The sequence below is a fragment of the Vespa mandarinia genome, chromosome 12, assembly GCF_050613455.1.
Source record: "Vespa mandarinia isolate Hongniang chromosome 12, ASM5061345v1, whole genome shotgun sequence".
Lineage (NCBI taxonomy): Eukaryota > Metazoa > Arthropoda > Insecta > Hymenoptera > Vespidae > Vespa > Vespa mandarinia.
In genome coordinates, this window is record NC_140821.1 from 3,388,837 (window position 1) to 3,407,500 (window position 18,664).

Consider the following 18,664-nt stretch of genomic DNA (forward strand, 5'->3'; position numbering starts at 1 on the left):
TTATTGAAATTTTATAATATTGTCATTATTATTATTATTATATTACGAATGTTGAATGCCACGAAATAATTTGACACAACAAATAACAACCCTAATAAAATAGACTTTTAATTGAAAGCACAATGATACAGTTGGTACGGTGATAAAAAAAAAATCTATTTTCTTTTTATTATATACGCATCATCTCCCTAAAAGGAGTGGCTCTATTTGATTCCCGAGCCAAGTTTTGTTTCCTCTTCGATCCAATCTTTGTGTTCCCTTTTTTTTTTTATATATGATGTAATACTCCCACTCACTAACCTATTCTTCTCGTGACTTCAATAATTTTTTATTTTAAATTGCTAAAGATCTTTAGAATAAATAGTTAATATTTCTTTAAAGATTTTTTCCTGAACTTCTATCTCTCCGCCCCATCATCATCACTGGATATCATTTTTTATTAGTAATATATTTTATATCTAGCACACATTTATAAAATGTTAAAACATAAGAAATATGACATGTGAACGTGAATCAAGAGAGTGGTTGTTATTTATTATTGAATTTTTTTAATTTTGCAAGTTCTGGGGAATAGATTTTCCTTCGATCTCCCTAAGCGAAATAATTCATGTATTTTACATGTTAATATTTTTTATGGTGAAAAATATTTCCGAGGATTTTTGTTTTTAATTGTATTATGACGGGCTGAATCCGGCGGTACTGCAATACCGGCTCAACCCCCGGCAGAGGCGGAGCAAGCCCCGGCCTTCCGCCAATTTCCAAAAATCTAGCTAATATTCTGGCTGCTCTATGAGCAGCGTATCAGATATTAAGCTGATAAGAACAGATACTACACTTTGATCTTAGCCATAGGCCGAGAAGCGATAACTTTAAGCTATTGAAATCGTTTAAATAAGCATCTTCATGTCGTAAAATGGTATTGAGTATATTGCGACACGTAGCGGTCACATTGCGTATTATTTCTATCTTTGGTAGATGTTCAGAGAACTAATGACAGATACAATTATTTGGACATTTATACAATAATAATAATAATAATAATAAGAATAATAATAATAATAATAATAAAAATTATAATCAAAGAGTTGGACGTAAAAATGACATTTTTTTACGTAAACAATATTTTACAACTTAAGTGTAATTTTATTTTCGTAATATAAAGAATACTATAAATTATAGATTTTTTTTTTATTGTATTTTTTCATAGGATAAAAGAGCAATGAAAATAATATTGTTTTGGATTAAAAAATACTTACGAGTGCTTTGTTTTTATAAGTCAAGAAATTGAAAAAAAAAAAAAAAAAATACATTGCAATCTTCATTTGTTTTTTTTTTTTTTTCATTTTTGAACACAAGCAACTCTTAAGGAAAAAGTATTAAAGATTGTATAGAAAAATAAAAAATTATGCGTTACGAGAGATAAGAATAGGAAAGAATATTATATATACATACTAAGATTATTTGCTTCGTATCTTTTTTTCTTAATTTTACAAAAGTTCATTTCAAATAGTACATTCATTTCGAGTACTATATTCTGAAAAGTAATGGTTGTGTGTGGTATAAAATACACGCAGTTCATAAGGTTAGTTCAGTCGCGTATGAACGACGCAGATCTTATTGTAGACATACAATTATTTCCATTTATATTTTTCTTTTTTCCTCTTTTTTTTTTTTGTTTTTTTTTTTTCAATAATAATTACTGGTTAAATTTAGCGTTATCAGATTGTGAAAGGAAAAAAAAAAATTAAAATTAAAATAATAATGCGAATGGAAAAAGTAATGTGGTTATTGAGGTTAGTTTAGATTAGGAACGGGTTGACATATTTTAAGATATAACTCGTGTCACGTGTATATGAAGAATCCTAGTGAGAATAAAGTCGAATATAATTTTCGAAATTTAACAACGTGATATATTGTTAAGTTTTTATCTATTTACAAGTGAACGTAAAGTTAATCATTATAACGATGGATTTAACAATGATACCATTAACGGCCCTATCCATAAGAACTAAAAATACTATTTCTAACCTATTAAATCCTACAAAATATCTTCCATGCGATAATGGTTTACCCAGGTAATCATTATTTTATTTTAACTTCGTTTTTCGTTTTATAAGAACAATGGAATATTTTATCAGATCTACATTTTTTTTTAACGTCGTAAATATTATTCACTATATCATTGTTACGTTATAGAGATTGGAGAGGTCTAGCACATTTAGCAAATATAGAAGGTGAGCTTCTACCTTTGGTATCATCTCATTCTGACCAAACTATGTTTATTCTAAACACTGTTATAAAAAGAAAAAGTAATGATAATATTGCAAACTTGCTACATATGTTATCTACGCTAGAAAGATGGGATATTATTGATGATATTCAACAATTTATCGGTTAAGTAATTTTCATGCTATAATTGTACTTATACTATAACTATATCAATACTATACCAATTTGTATTAATACTATGCGATAAGTATAAGAAAATATATAAAATCTAAATAAATTTAAATTATAAAAATCGAGATAAATTAAAATATAAATAAAACATAATCTGTATTACAGATGAGGATATTAAAAAATATTTAGAATGTTTGGAAAAATCTCAAGTAACAATTGAAGCGATCGAGGAAAATGTCGATACTAAAGTATTAACAGTAGGTTAGTATTAAGATTATATTCTATCTATTTTACAATATATTATCATAACGTTTCTTATATATTTTATAGATGATATTTATAGAATTAAACAAGGTCTAGAAAATCAGAGATATGATGCTTTTGTTTTGTATGCTAATGAAGATATTGACTTTGCAAATGAAATGATAGATCAGCTTGAAAAATTCAATATAAAAGTAAGAATGATCAGTAATATTAAAAGTTATATTATAATATAAAATAATATTATAATCTTTTTCATGAAATATTTCTAGCTTTGTATAAAGGATCGAGATTTAATAGGAGGTATTAATTTTGAACATGAGGCTGTGATGACTCTTATATCAGAACGTTGTAATAGAATGATCATAATAATATCTCCTAATTTTTTTAAGAGTTCTGCAAATGAGTTTTTTTTGAATTATTCTCAAGCCATAAGTATTGGTAGGTATCAAAAGTTAAAATATATATATATATATATATATATATATATATATATATATATATTTATATCAAAGTGTTTTATACATTCTGATATTCATAAATCTTATCCCACAGATAAGCGTCAAAGGAAAATTATACCATGTTTATACAAAAAGTGTGTACTACCGCTTCAACTTAAGTATATGTTTATTCTTGATTATACTCGAGTTGGTTTATATGATTTTTGGGAACGATTAAGAGATTCCATTCAAGTTTCAAATACATTACATAATAGAAATATAAAGGAACAAGAACTATTAAAATTAACGTTAAAACAAGAAACTAAAGAACAAAGTCATGAAACTATTCCTTATTTGCCGTCTCTGGATAATTTAAGTACATTAAGTATTACAATAGATTCAACGGATATAAGTCAAAATATATGTAAAGAAAATAAGTCCAAGAAGAAGAAATTTCCAAAAATCAAGACATTTAAAAAGATGTTAATGTTAAAGTCATGAGAGATAGAATACCTTTCAATAATTATGTAAAAATTCATTTATATAATGTACATATGTGTAAATATGCAAATTTGTGTATGTATATATATATATATATATATATATATATATATATATATATAATATATCGAATGTTTTACTTAACTTGGATAATTCAAGTATTTACGCTGCTTTTGACGATAGAATACAATGTAAATAATATAGAAGTATTTTTCTATAATATTTATACTTCAATTTGATATCTTATATTAGAAAATTTTTAATTTTATATTCATAGTAAATTAATATTTATTGTTTATAACTCTATATATTAATATCTAAAAATTAAAAACTATAAAATATATATTTTTAATATAATTAATATCATACAGTATAAATGGGATTATGAAGGATTGAATGAAAAAAATTTATGTGAAAAAGTATATACATTTCCATTTCTCTTTCTTTTGTAATAAGAGATATGTAATAGGATAGTATTTGTTTGTAAGATAGATCTAAGAACGGGAAAAGTAGATGATAAGTTAGAATTAAAAAAAAAAAAAAAAATGCAAACCCTAAGGGAAGGAATAAAAAATGTATCTATCTACCTATCTATCTATTTATAATTAAACAAAAGATTTCAATCAAATTTTATTGGAGAAAACATTGAGAGAGATGTTTGTTGAGGTAAAAGTCATTTAATTTGACAAAACTTTGATAAATTATAAATGATGCATAAATGGCATCCTTAAAAAAATATATCAAAATTTAACGATTAATATATATTTTTCAATTAGATTGTCTGTAAGAAAAAAAAGGAAAAAAAAAAGGAAAAAAAAAAAGAGAGAAAAATAAAACAAAAATACGTCAAATAAAGAGAAAAAAAAAAAAAGAAAAAAAGAAAATACGATGTCAAATAATAATAAAAAATCTCATAACTACCGTTAAATTTGTCACCTTTATTTTTAGAGTTAGCTGCATTTAAAACAACCTTTATATTTATAATATTGCTCTCTATAGGAGTACGGTTGATAATCAAAAAAGATATAACTGTCTATAGAAAATAGTATTACAAATTAAAATATTATCTAATTACATTTTTAAGTGTTTTATAATACAATTCATTAATGAAATATAAAAGGCACCTGAAATAAAGCGGACCGACATTTTCTATTTCTTGAAAATAAGAAAGATAAAAATCATTTATCCGGTCGGCTCCGATTTCTACGAAGACACATTAATCTTTAGGCACAACATTATATTTTCATGCTGTCTGTCATTATACACAAAAGTTTTATTATCCCTTCAATATATTCATATTTCCACCAGCGATGTGTATTTACAAGAAATTTTTTTTGTATATATCTATTATGTTCCTTCTTTCGCTTTTTCTTTTTCTTTTTTTTTCTTTTTTTTTGTTTTCTTATTTCTTCTTCTTCTTTTTGTTTTCTTTCCTTTGTATTTATTTTTTAAATATAATCTCTCTCTCTCTCTCTCTCTCTCTCTCTCTCTCTCTCTCTCTCTCTCTCTCTCTCTCTCTCTCTTTCTCTTTCTCTCTCTCCCTTTGTCTTTATATATAAATCTTGTTCGACAAAAACGAATCGTTCTGATGGAATTATGAATAAAGCATATACAACGTCGGCGTGGTGTCAAGAAAAAAAAAAAAGAAAAAAAAAAAAAAAAGAACAGAAGAGAGAAAAAAAATCGAGAAAAAAAAGAAACAGATATTGTAAAATTATTTAGAATAAAGTCTTTATATCACTTGTGCACAATTTTTTCTTCAAAGTCACGATTATTATTATTATTATTATTATTATTATTATTATTATTATTATTATTATTATTATTATAATAATAATTATTATTATTATTTATCTCTTTATGAAAGACCGCACCTTGTTTACGCACTTGTCCATGAAATTTCTTTTTCTCTTTGGCTCGGCTCCTGCCGGCAATGATAGCAACGAGCCTTGTTCCTTTATCTCAGCTTTGTAATCATTGGACGAAACACTTTCGTTGGAATCTAATCCCGCGCCACAGCTCTTTGCTTTGAGCAACATTGATTTATCGTTTATTATCGTCATTAGTCTTTCCTGTATTGGTTCTACACTATTATCACAAAGCTCAATGGTTTGTTGCTGCCCTTTATGAGAATTCGTCACCTCACGCTGATCAATTAAACACGACGATTCGTTCTCTCGTTTATCCATATTCGTAAATCTATTTGTTTGTTTAGATAACAACGTTGAATCATTATCTTCGTTAACGTTGCTTTTATCAGAGGACGACGATGAAGCTTTCTCATTCTTTTCATCCTTGACGTATACCACTTTATTACATATATCCAATTGTGAATTAGATATTTTTGTTTTTAAACGCGGAACAGGTAATGGATTTTTATCATCCTTTATTTCTTCGTTAACAACACTTGATGGTTCATCATATTTTTCTGTTTTCCAAGATACAACGTTCAAGTTGTCCGTAATAGATTCGCAATTTTTTTCTTCCGTTTGATTTGTTTCATTAAAACTAAGAGGATTTTTCTTATCTCGATCATCAATTCTCTCTTCTTCATCTTTAGCCAATTCTTCAGTCTTAATGTGTGAAACTACGTCATCCTCGTCCAAAAGACCATCCAAACTTTTGGATCTTGGCCTTGGTATAGGTTCAGGTTTGGCGACTGGCAAGACAGATGATTTCTTCTCATCCTGATCTAAAAGTTCTAAGGATTTAGATCGTGTAGACGGAGAGGGTGGATGTCGTGGTGGTCTGCGAGGTATTGGACTTCCTCCAGGATGTGTATGGATGAATTTTAATCGAGGTGACGTTGGCGGCAAACCCATTAACCAACGGGACGGACTCGACGATTTTCTAAATCTGTGATAACAAAGAAAATATTTATATAAAAATATAAATATTATTTTTTAATAGTGTATCATCTCATTTATCAGATCACTATTATTTCAACGAGATACATTTAATTACATTTAGATACATTTAAGCGACATTGAATTCTATTTTTTTTTTTTTTTTTTTTTTTTTTTTTTTTAATACAAAGACGCAACTACTAAATCGAAAAGAAAATAGAAAATGTTTAAAGGCAAATAAAGGACAATCAAACTTTGACACGTTTGTGCATCGAAAGAACAATAGCAACAGCCAACAATGAACATGAATTCGATATTATTATAATTTCAAATGAAATTCCACCAATTGCACAATGCACATACGAGCATTTTTTTACAAAAAAAAAAAAAAAAAAAAAAAAAAAAAAAAAAAAAAAAAAAAAAAATGTAACATCTCAACAAGAGATTATATCAACAGGCGTCTAGATTCAAGTATAACATTCGTGACTAACACAACTTAAGGATATTTGATTGATAATTATCTCAAATTTTATACAAATTATCAACGAATAATGAGCTGCTTGAATAATGATATAATTTACATATAACATGCATTAAAATTACAATCTACAAGCGTGAACAGTATGGACGAGAAACAATGATTTCATAACATATGGATGGGGAGTAGGGGGGATGGAGGGAACAACGATTCAAGACCATTCACAATGGTGCAGCTTAATAAAATATATCAATATGAAAAAAAAAAAAAAATATATATATATATATATCTTTTGCACCAACTGACCTAAAATCGTGATTGTCTTATCGCGATTCATATTCCCTGCTGTAGAAAATAGAAATTAGTTGTGTGTTAGTATTTTAATCTTTTGATATAAATTCATTGAAGTATATGATATAATAAAAAAAAAAAAAAAAAAAAAAAGAATGATCCTAAAATATTTTACCTGTTTGGAATAGCTGTGGGCGGGCCGTCTAGTCAGTCTCGCCCACCATTTGAATCCTTGTCGCTACCTCTACTTTCATTGCTATGCATTCGTTGATAATTCGGTGCTTGTCGCATATTCGTGCTACCTGGCGTACTAGGTGCTGTTACGTCCTTGGATGCTATACTTCTTGGTATACCACCGGACAATTCAGATCTTACAGGAATTTCTCCTCGCATAAACCTTAAAAAAAATTCAGGAATATATATATATATATATATATATATAGATATTATTTTTGTTTTGTTTTGTTAATCTTTTCTAATATATAACAAATCAAATACAAAAGTCAAGTATTTATGTGCAAGTAATTATTTACCTTTCTAATTTGTCTACGCAAGCATCTTGATAATCGTGAATCCAACGTACGCCATTAAAGTGACAAACCGTTCGCATATCTTCAGGAAGATCTTCAGGTTCAGGCCATTGAAAATTATCTATTATGGGAATAATGTTACACTGCGATTGTAACGCAGCTACAATTTCCTGTAAATGAATCAAAAAAGAAAAAAAAAGAGAGATAAAGATACGTTAAAACTATTTTCTCTGTATAACGGATTTAAAAACATTATGTTGAACGATCTATATATATATATATATATATATATATATATATATATATATATATAAAGAAAAGAAAGGAAAAATAAATGAAATCTTACCCTATGGACCCAGTCTTTACATTCGTTGTCCTGTATACACCTTTCTAATGCCTTGGGCGTTAGCACAAGGAGGAAGTGTTTGGCCTGTCTTATACTTTGCAACAAATTATTATCGAATTTACCGGCCTCTAACCTTTCGACGTCGATAAAGACCGAAAATCCACGTAATTGCAAATGAACCTTGAGTAAGCTAGCTAATTGAGATCCATTGGATCTTCTATAACTAACGAATACATCTAAAGATTTATCCGGCGATTCGTCTTCGCAAGAACTGAATTGATTGTGTTGCATGTTCTTAATGGCATCCAATATCCTAAGTCGATGTATACTATTGGCTATACCACACTCGGTCAATAATTGATCCTCGGATAAATTTCTGATAGAATCTTTGTCAACGCCAGCGTTGAGCATACTATAAGTGTATATAGAAAATTCTTGACCGATCGATTGTAAGAAACTATTTAAATTTCCGGTATCCCTGCTACTGTAATCCGCCATTTTTTTCAAATTTTGTAATTCCCGCGTAAAACGTCTCCTTCTAATTCCATTCGTCAAGCCAATGTCCTCCTTGAGATTCTCTTCTGTCAATTGGAGCAAAAGATCACCGTCCACTCTACTCTCAACAAAATTTGCAGCACACTCGGCAAAACCTATTTGTTTAACCCATTCTCTAACATCCTCCGTAGACCAAAGTGGTACCTGTTGGCTAAGTTTATGTGGTATTTCCTCGCCAATCAAACGTAATGCTTGAGCAGCGTATTTGGAGGCAATTGCATTTGGACAACTGGCGACTTTCTTCAATGGTTCGATAGCTCCTATAGCACGGAATATCTCGGTATTGCCTTGTTGTTTCTTAATACCAGCTTCCATGCAAAAGTGAAAAGCTGCGAGATTTCTGGCTTCCTCTCTTTTCGAACTTAACACGGGTACCAATCTTTCCAACCAATTTTTACTTTGTCCATGAGCATGCGCCAAATTCGATTTTGCAAATTCGTAAGGATTGTGAGATGTTACGAATGGCTCGACTAAGTCAAGGGTACCGGATTTTAAAACGGCCGCCTCAATTTCTTTGTTGGCTACTAAAACTGCGATGGCCAGACAAGCGTAATACTTTATATTATCGTCATTATGAAAGGCAAGTGGAAAGAGCCACATTGGTACCTTTCTCTTGATCATAGCTTCTTGATTTTCAGCACCACCGTAAAGTGACAAATTGGCTAATGCCCCGGCACAGTGTCTCAATGTTTCTACGTCGTTCTTTCTACACTCGAATAAAACCGCGTCCAAACCGCCAAGCCTGATAACGTCGCTACAGGTACCCTCACTATGCTTGAATAGATGTTCCAATATACCGGTGCCCACTCTAGAATGATCCACGGAGTTGGCATTCTTCGTGCACACACAAGCTACGTTTACAACCTTCTCAAGGCCATGTTCAACCACGTGGGCACGATTTTCAGTTGTCAAACATTGTTCCAATAATCTGGCCGAGGAGAACTGTAACTCGTGATCGCTAGCAATGCAATTTGACATCAACAAATCTAGACCACCTCTCGTTCTAAGGGTGTTACACAGTGTATAACCAAGTTCATGACCATGAGTAGGTACAGCCCAGGCTTTTCTGATAATCTCGTTTACCCTGTTCAATAACAACGGAGCTTTCCCGTTCTTTCCTTCGTTGGTCTTTAAACGTTCGACGAAACTATCCAAGAAACCGGAGTATTTAGCAATCGCACGATCAACATCCTGCGGATTTGACTTAGAACATAATAAATCCAGATCGTCCAATGGCAATGAAAGAAGTTCATCCTCAGCTGGCCTCATACCATTCATCAATTGATTTACCGCATTGGCCGCACATATCATCGATGATTTTGACGTAACTCCTTTCGAAGCTATTGTTATACTCGATTGCGAACTCGATGCCATGTGTTTTTCATGATTGTAAATTCCTGAGGAAGTTACTGTCTGACGTTGTTGTTGTGCCGCCATCGCCTTCTATAAAATAGAATAAAACAATAACATTAATTTTTAATTTGAATGTAATTATTTATATCACTTTTATTATCATCCTCTTTGCGTAATCTAATTTATTTCGTATGACGCAATAATAGGTGATATTTTAAACGGTCATAACAAAAATATTCAAAACGATCAAATACTAATTCATTTCTTTCGTTGATTTTACAAAGCACGTTTTTAACTACCATTCTCGAGTCGAGGCTCCACTTTCGTAACATTTTCGTTGTTTTCACTCGTGTTTTAAATGTAAACAAACACTTTGAATTATTTTTCCTTCCTTTTATTATTTCTTTTTTTTTTCTCTTCTTCTTTTTATCTTTCTTCTTCTTTCCCCCCCTTCCTTTTTTTTTCTTCTTCTTTTGTTGCCGTTATTGTAAACTATTTCATCGGAATCATTAAAGTTTTTCTTTCGCGTTTTACATTTGAAATCATCATCGTGACTTTTCCCTTTTCTTTTTCTTTTTCAACGGCGTCAGACGTAGTATATGCTCGTGGTTCAGGAAATCGAGAAAGACTGAAAGCTGACGGTAAGCTCGTCACCGTTTAAATTGGTGAAATCTTTAAACGCTCGATATCACGTACACGTATATATGTGTATGTGTGTACACACACACACACACACACAGCAGACACGGACATAGGATCGTAGGTAGTTAGTCAGAAGCATACTTTTCGATACGTACAACTATACACATACGACTGCCAAAGTTAAGGTAACTTCATCCAGATCGTTTTTAAAGACAACGATTTATGGCTAACTCGAAAAACGTATTCTTTGGTGACTGGCCAAAGTGACGAACGAAAAGAAAACAAGAAAGTCCTGTTATATTCATTTATCCAAAAACTATTATATATTTAATTCTCTTTCGTCCTTTATAGATAACACTTTTTTTTCTTTTTTTTTTTTGAAAAAAAAAAAAAAAAAAAAAAAAAAAAAAAAAAAAAAAAAAAAAATTCAGGAAACTTTCGATAAGTTTCAAATTTTCTTTTCGTTTCCGTTCGATCTTTGAAGATAAAACAAATACATTTTTTATATCTTGTATATAAAAAAAATATATATATATATATATTCAGAGAGAGAGAGAGAGAGAGAAAAAGAGAGAATTTGAGAGAATATTTTCAAGTTAACCAAGATTTTCGTTTGAAATATATTATTTTTGAAAACATTTACAAAACGTAGAAATTTATTTATATCGATTTATTATGAGAACCAACCTTTTCTGAACTGAATGAATCACTTTGTAACTTCATAGTCGAGGCTGCCATGTTGTTGCTCTCTTGATGCGATAAATCTCCAGCCTTCAAGCTTCGCTGTTCCTGTAATAACGAAAGAGATAGATATATTGGGTGATACCAATTCTAAGTGCTTGTATTCGCGGAAGAGAGAGCATATAAAATATGAAAGCCTAATGCATTTTATGGGAAAAAAGTTTTTCCTTTTCCTTCTTTCTTTCCTTCCCTCAAAAAGAAGAAAAAAAAAAAAAAAAAAAAAAAAAATATTAAAGAAAAAAAAACAAAACGTAAAACGTGCTTTGTCGAGCTAAATGACGAACTCCTTTGTCTAAACTAAATGACCCTAATTAGAATGACAATGAACGATATGCGTGTTTAGCGTAATACATGCTCTTTTTTTTTTTTTTTACACTGTAGTTGCAATTACTCACTCGATCGGAATAATTTTCAAATAAATTTGCTTCCTTCTTTTCTTTCTTCTTTTTTTTTCTCTTTCTTTCAAAAACTTAACAAACACACAAGTTTGTATAAAAAAAACAAAAAAAAAAAAAAAAAAAAGAAAAAGAAAGAAAAAACCCACGGCAATATTTTTTCACGTACAAGAATCCCTACACGATGATGATTATTCAAATGAACGAAGTTCATCACTGAATGATTCTTTTTGTTTTTCTCGTTTTTCTTTTTCTTTTCTTTTCTTTTCTTTTCTTTTTTGACTTTTAGAACTTTCACAAAGCAAGAATGTTGTAATCGAGAGAGAGAGAGAGAGAGAGAGAGAGAGAGAGAGAGAGAGAGAGAGAGAGATTAGATTGAATGGAATGAAAACAAAAGAAAATAATTGGAAAATAACGAGAGAAGAAACGGAAAACAGAACCTCCCTCCCCCTCTCCCCCCAAAACAAATAACCAGGAAGGAAACAAGATCGAAAAAAAACTATCAAATAAATCACGAATGCGAGAATTTCGAGAGAAGTACGACCGTCGCAGTTCCATAGCAATCTGACCGTTCTGTCATGTATCCCGACCTCTTCGATGCCTTCTGACGTATTTCTATAAATATAAGCGAAGCGTTTCGTCACAAAATCGTCGTCGCGTCTTTTCTCTTGTCGCTGGACACAATCATATATATATATATATATATATCCGTTTATACGCGTAATCTTTTTTTTCTTACTTGTCATCAATTCCTAGGACATCTATTATTTTTGTTTTTTAATTTCTTTTTAATTTTTAATTTTTAATTTTTTTTTTTTTTTTTTTTTTTTTTTTTTTTTTTTTTTTTTAATACAATCCTAAATCCAATCATTCAAATACCGACAGATAGATCAAGTCTAATCGATCAAATAAATAAATATCATTTATACTTTTCAATTTTTTATATTAATTTATTTAATTGTTTTTTTTTCCGTATTTCCTTCCTTTTCTTTTTCTTTATTTCTTTTTTTTTTTTTTTTTTTTTTGTTTCTGTTTTTTGTCCCATTTCGTAAATTATTACGAACATAAATTATTCTCTTTCTCTCTCTCTCTCTCTCTCTCTCTTTTACGAGAGTGTCTTATTATGAAATATTATGGGCACGAGACTGATTTGATACTTTCGTTTCTTTATTTTTTTTTTTTTATCTGAGCAAACAAGCAAAGAAAAAAAAAACAAAGGAAAGGAAAAGGAAAGAAAAGATGATTAGAAAAAAAGATTTCGATATTCTTACCGAATGTGAACTATCGTAATTTTTTCGTTGCAATATACCTCGATGCACCGGCCAAGGTACGCTCATGTTTATAAATATTCATACCAGTCGCGTTAAATAACACTTTCTAAAACACAAAGCATATTGCTTAAGGTATATACGAAGGATCGATCCGTACGTTTTCGATGAAGACGAAGCACTAACTAATCTTAGCGTGTCGGAGTTGTTAAACTCCTATTTGATCTATCTTATATGTGTTGCGCGCGAAAAAGCTTTCTCGTTGGTCACGTGACGCCAATAGCGGGAACTTTTAAAATACATTTCGAACGGCCATTATATCTTGTCGTCACGTTGGAAATATTACTTTCAAATATGTCATCGTACGTTTACCAATGTTATTTTCAATGTTCAATATTTAAGATTCACAACGTCAAACTGTTATTACAACAGACTGTAAAATTCTCTTTGCGAACGGAGTCATTAATATACGTCACGCGGTCTAACACGTAAGAAAGAAAAGTATCACTCGTCGTCACGTTGCAAAAACCTTGTTAAAAATAATTTTCTCATCGTGTTAAAATCACGAGAATATTGTTTAAACACGTTATACGATATCTAATCTAATGTCGAACGTAATATTCACCAAGAATTATCATTCGTGATTTCATTTATTTATTACGAGAACAAATTGCATTTTATAAATTTTCAATTGCAAAATTATATTTATTTTAATATTTTGTTTAACTTAAAATTATACTTAAATTATTAATGCATATATATATATATATATATAAATAAAAAAATAAATAAGATATTACGAAGAAATGACGAATCGATCGATCAAGTAAATATTATCGCCTAATATAATTTTCCAGTTACTTATATTAACCGATATAATTAATAATAATCAATATCAACAACAACAACAATAACAATAATAATAATAATTAAAATAATAATAATAAAAATCTTAAAAATCGAACCAGATCCCAGTGCAATGATTTACAAATGAAAATGTTTAAATAGAAATAATCTCGTAAGATCGATTTAAAGTAAATGAAGCCGCCGATTTCTTTATAACTCTTTCAAGTACAAGGAGAGAATCGTCGAGCGGATAAAATAGGAATGAAAATTTTTGGCAATTCGCTACTGGATCCAAATTGAACCTTGAACGTGCGTACGTGCGTGCGTGCGTGCGTGCGAGCGTGCGTGCGTGTACGGATCTTGAAGAAGCATTTCGAAGAAGAGAAGTTAGATGTTGGCAATTTACCCGAAAGTATTTCGCGGCCGAGTTCTATTTTGAGTTAGGTCGGGGGCGGGGGCGGGAGAAGGGAGTGAAGATATCGGTGACATTTACACCTAGTTGGCAAGCATATTTCCTCTGAATCTTATTGAATTCACAAAGATTACGTCAACCGTGAGAGAAAACAACCACCTCAATGAATGGGGACGACACTCCCGAGGATTATGACGTTTAACAAAAAGAGAAGAAGAAGAAGAAGAAGAAGAAGAGAGAGAATAGAGAAATGAAAAATGAATTTCACCAAATGCCACCAGTTGACCAGTCAACCAAAGAACTTAGGTTACGTAATCTTAAACATTATCTTTACACACACACACACACACATACCAAAGATTCCTTTTAAACCATTCGATACCATCTAATCGATGAATAAATATATCATATACATTGTCGTGAAATTGTTCGATAGATATCGCATTGTTTTTTTTTTTTTCACTTAAAACACTTAAATTTGCAATTAAAGTAATTAAAACGTTACGATCGATAAAGATAAAAATAATTTACGAATGACATCCGATCTATGTAAAGATATCAATTATCTTTTGATACAGGTCCTTTTTCTCTCTATCTCTTTAATAGACAATAATAAATATAAAAATGAGAAATAAAATATATTATGATTAATTTTTCATTACAAATAGGCCTACCATTCCGATACATTTTTCCCGATGATCATTGTTCCTCAAAATACGTTTGGTCACTGTAATATTTCGGGTCCTTAAAACAGGAAAAAGGACCCGTGCAAGCCTCGAAAGTCGTTGCCCCATCGACAACATACGCAAGCTATCGTAGCCAAGAACAAACTGTTCTGACGTTCTTTCTTTCTAACCGTTCTGTTATCGACCACTCGCTCAATACTCAACCCCAAGTTTTACTGGAGTTACTGGGGGATGATGGTGGTAGTGGTGATAGTGATGGTGGTGGTTGTGGGTGGTAGTAGAGACAGTGGCGGTAGTGACGGTAGTGGTGGTGGTGGTGCTTGGAAACACGCCCCGTAGGAACAGAATCGTTTCATTTAAATATTCAAGGTCAATGCGGGAAAAGTCCAAAGCTCAACAACCACCTACTCATCCATTGATCGACCAACCAACCAACTAACCAACCAACCAACAGGAAATTCCAATGAATTTCCTTTAGAAAATCAATAGACGGTTGGTTCGATAATATTAATTTCATTAATTGTTTTATATACTTATAATATTATATTCTAATTATATTATTATTTATTAATATTCCACAACGTCATCTTGCGGTAAAATTGAAAAGTATCCATCTCGATGGATTAAACTGTGCAATATGATTCATCATCTCAACATGTATCATATATATATATATATACATAGTGTATTTGAAAAACTACTTGTGCTTAGAAGATACAGCGGTACATATTAAAGCATTTGATTGATCAAAAATAATATTTAATTTATTTTAAATAAAATTTAACGATATCGTATCGTTTATGTACGAATATAAAATAATTTCGATCGATGTAATTTAATAGAAGCTTCATTGAATTTTCTCAATAAACAAATCTGACAAATTACGTATGCATTAGAGAAATAATATAATGAGAGTATTTGAATCTCTATGAGATTCACAACACATGAGTGTTATTAATGATCATATTGCTTTAACGTAAAGACGTATATACAGATATACAAATGGTAGATTTGTATCTATAAACCAATCGAGAACTCGATTGGCTCAGTTTCAAAAAGCTTCCCTTCGACGCGCTGACTCAAGTGTAACCCGCCAACGTATCCGACGAATCCCCCGACTAAATACTATTCGGTTAAAATAATCTAAATATAGAATATACCGATGGGAAAGCTCTGACGTGGTACTGAAAGAGGTCTTACACAATTCTCGAAAGCATTACCCCCTCGTGTAATCGTTTCTCAACGAGAAGGTTCGACGACTGCTCAATTCGATTGAAAATAAACCTATACGTTATACACGTATACGTAACTTAAATACGTGTATACGTACAACGTTCAGAGAAAATTTTCTTTTCCAAAAAAAGAAGAAAAAAAAAAAAAAAAAAAAAAAAAAAAAAAAAAAAATATATATATATATATATATATAGACACATGTCACCTATTAGAATCTTAGAACTAATCGATTTACGACGACGACGATTTCAAAGAGTATTTACGTAATCGCATACTCGCTAATTTATCGTTCGCTTTTTATACCAGTAGTTCGAAATTTTCGTTATAATTATAATCATAAAAAACGAAACGATTGTTATTACAAATTGAATGATACTTGCTCGTAAAGATAAATTATGATCAGATCGAAATTTGATAGATGTGTTGGATTATGATAGGGGGGGAAAAAAAAAAAAAAAAAAAAAAAAAAAAAAAAAAAAAAAAAAAGAAAATAGAGATATATTATCACAATGTTAAATCTTCCCTGTTCATTCATGAATTCCACTTCTTTCATTATGATTCAAGATCGGGCAAATTGGATAATCTTATAAATAGATATTGAAGAAAATATAATGATTAAATTTGTACGCTTACTCTGGCTGCAGCTACCCTCTTTTCCGCAGATACACCGTCCAATTCGACCCGTGCCCTTGCCGCGGTCGCGGCGCTTTGTTCTTTGTAAGATACATCGCCAGCTTGTAATGCTCTCATTTCAGCGCTATTGGCTATTGCCTTTTCAGCACTAAATCCATCGGTAACGACCTATACAAAAAAAAAAAAAAAAAAGAAAAAAAAAAAAAAAAATAAGGAAAAAAAAAATAAATAAAAATTAAAAAGAAATAAAAAAACGGAAAAAGAAACATAGATAAATAGAAAAATAAATAAATAAATAAATAAATAAATAAAATTAGAATCTTAACCATGACAATATCAGTGTATCATTATTACATGATCATAATCGTGATAATCATTGTAATCATTATTATGATCAATGAGAAAAGATCGGACAAAAGAATAGAATGATAATACATACGATCGATCGGTTGTGACAACTCGTGAGTTAGAAGAAAAAAAAAAAGAGAGAAAAAGAAATAGAGATAGAGAGAGATAGATTGATATACATATATATATATATATATATATATATATATATATATATATATATAGAGAGAGAGAGAGAGAGAGAGAGAGAGACTCGAAGTCCTTGACCTAGACTACATAGAGGAAACCACACCTCGGGCCAAACATTGCACAGTCTCCGCCTCGTTCTTCGACGTTCTTAAAGAGTCATTTGCTATGCTCGATTATTCCACGTGCGATCTACGAACCGATGATCACCTACTGATCGAGATCCATAGTTCTAATGTTAGATTTTATTAGATCCCTTCCGTGAGACAGAGACAGAGACAGATAGACAGACAAACAGAAAGAAAGAGAAAGAGAACAGATCTTGGCACGTAAATAATAATTTAATTGCTTTCAGTCAAAGAACATATATATATATATATAAAGTTAGAAGTTACAAAAATTATTAGAACGATCTATAAAGATCTTTAAGTGATTATTATTTAATCACAAGGTCACGATCGATGCATTATCTACTTTTTCCTTTTACTTTCTTTCCTTTCGTTTCTTTTTTTGTTTTTTTTTTCTTTCTTTTTTTTTTTTTTCTTTTTAATTTAATTCACAAAAACGATAAGAAGATGATCATCGGTGATCGTCGTATGTATTTGGTTTCTTTTCTTTTCTTTTTTTTTTCTTTTTTTTCTTTTTTTTTTCCTTTCCTTTTTTCACATTTCTCCGTTTACATTAAACATTATGGAACTGACCTTCGTCTTCGATGCACTCGTCATTTTCTTCTGTTCAAATTTCATAGTTTCCTGACCGGCAGGTAAACTCGTCCTATTCGTTATACTCGGCATATTCATCTGCGGGCTCATACTGTGAAGATTGTTCAATGAATTGAGAGAACTCAATTGAGACGGCGAACCTCCCGTCAATGTGACAGTTCCCGTTGAGGGTGGAGGTGTATCAGGATCCGGGAATGTTACCAATGGCTCGGTCAAATCATTTTCTTCGGCGCCGGTTCCGTCTCTAAAAAAAAGGAACAACGAACGAAAATATATAAATATATAAAAAGCAATAAAAAAAAAAAAAAGAAAAAAAAAAAAAAGAAAAAAAAAAATAAAATAAATGAAAAAGGAACGAGAAGGAAAAAAAAATCATTAGTCGTTAATTTTCTTTCCTTTTCTTTTTATATTCGTTTCATCCCTCCCCCTCCCCCGTCCCACCCTCAAATTACGTATTTAAATATTTCATTCTGCCAAACGGACAATGTTCATTGATTATATATATATATTTCTTTTTTTTTCTTTTTTTTTTTTTCGAGGAAATAAATTCG

General features: G+C 30.5%; 2 protein-coding genes and 1 non-coding gene across 9 annotated transcripts in view; 1 reads left to right on the forward strand and 2 right to left on the reverse strand.

The window, feature by feature from the left end:
- Window positions 1–674: 674 nt before the first annotated feature.
- LOC118449256 (U2 spliceosomal RNA) lies at window positions 675–865 on the reverse strand. The gene has a single exon (XR_004840357.1). It is a non-coding gene; the product is annotated as a U2 spliceosomal RNA (small nuclear RNA).
- Window positions 866–1,467: 602 nt separating this feature from the next.
- Window positions 1,468–3,672, forward strand: Myd88 (myeloid differentiation primary response protein MyD88). Its single transcript, XM_035883596.2, has 6 exons — window positions 1,468–2,075; window positions 2,197–2,393; window positions 2,566–2,661; window positions 2,731–2,855; window positions 2,934–3,102; window positions 3,217–3,672. The coding sequence occupies exons 1-6, from the start codon at window positions 1,966–1,968 to the stop codon at window positions 3,600–3,602; spliced, it is 1,083 nt and encodes a 360-aa protein (XP_035739489.1). The 5' UTR covers window positions 1,468–1,965; the 3' UTR covers window positions 3,603–3,672.
- Window positions 3,673–6,320: 2,648 nt separating this feature from the next.
- The window catches only part of Sarm (sterile alpha and armadillo motif), a 93,067-nt gene continuing 80,723 nt past the window's right edge, over window positions 6,321–18,664 (reverse strand). For 6 of the 7 annotated variants that reach the window (XM_085660465.1, XM_035883559.2, XM_035883558.2 and 3 more), the window contains 7 exons: window positions 18,093–18,357; window positions 16,858–17,025; window positions 11,331–11,432; window positions 8,094–10,091; window positions 7,751–7,917; window positions 7,393–7,614; window positions 6,321–6,458 (listed from right to left, as the gene is read on the reverse strand). In XM_085660465.1, the coding sequence (XP_085516591.1) occupies window positions 7,425–7,614; window positions 7,751–7,917; window positions 8,094–10,091; window positions 11,331–11,432; window positions 16,858–17,025; window positions 18,093–18,357 (2,890 nt within the window). In that variant the 3' untranslated portion in view covers window positions 6,321–6,458; window positions 7,393–7,424. Of the gene's footprint in view, window positions 6,459–7,232; window positions 7,272–7,392; window positions 7,615–7,750; window positions 7,918–8,093; window positions 10,092–11,330; window positions 11,433–16,857; window positions 17,026–18,092; window positions 18,358–18,664 lie in introns of all 7 variants that reach the window. The other variant, XR_014982785.1, reaches the window with a different exon arrangement.

What these genes read in the sequence shown, in the direction of transcription:
- Myd88 (XM_035883596.2), top strand. Translation starts at nt 1,966, where the DNA reads ATGGATTTAACAATGATACCATTAACGGCCCTATCCATAAGAACTAAA. An exon ending in TACTAAAGTATTAACAGTAG is followed by an intron (nt 2,662 to 2,730) that starts GTTAGTATTAAG and finishes TATATTTTATAG; the next exon opens with ATGATATTTATAGAATTAAA. An exon ending in TTGAAAAATTCAATATAAAA is followed by an intron (nt 2,856 to 2,933) that starts GTAAGAATGATC and finishes AAATATTTCTAG; the next exon opens with CTTTGTATAAAGGATCGAGA.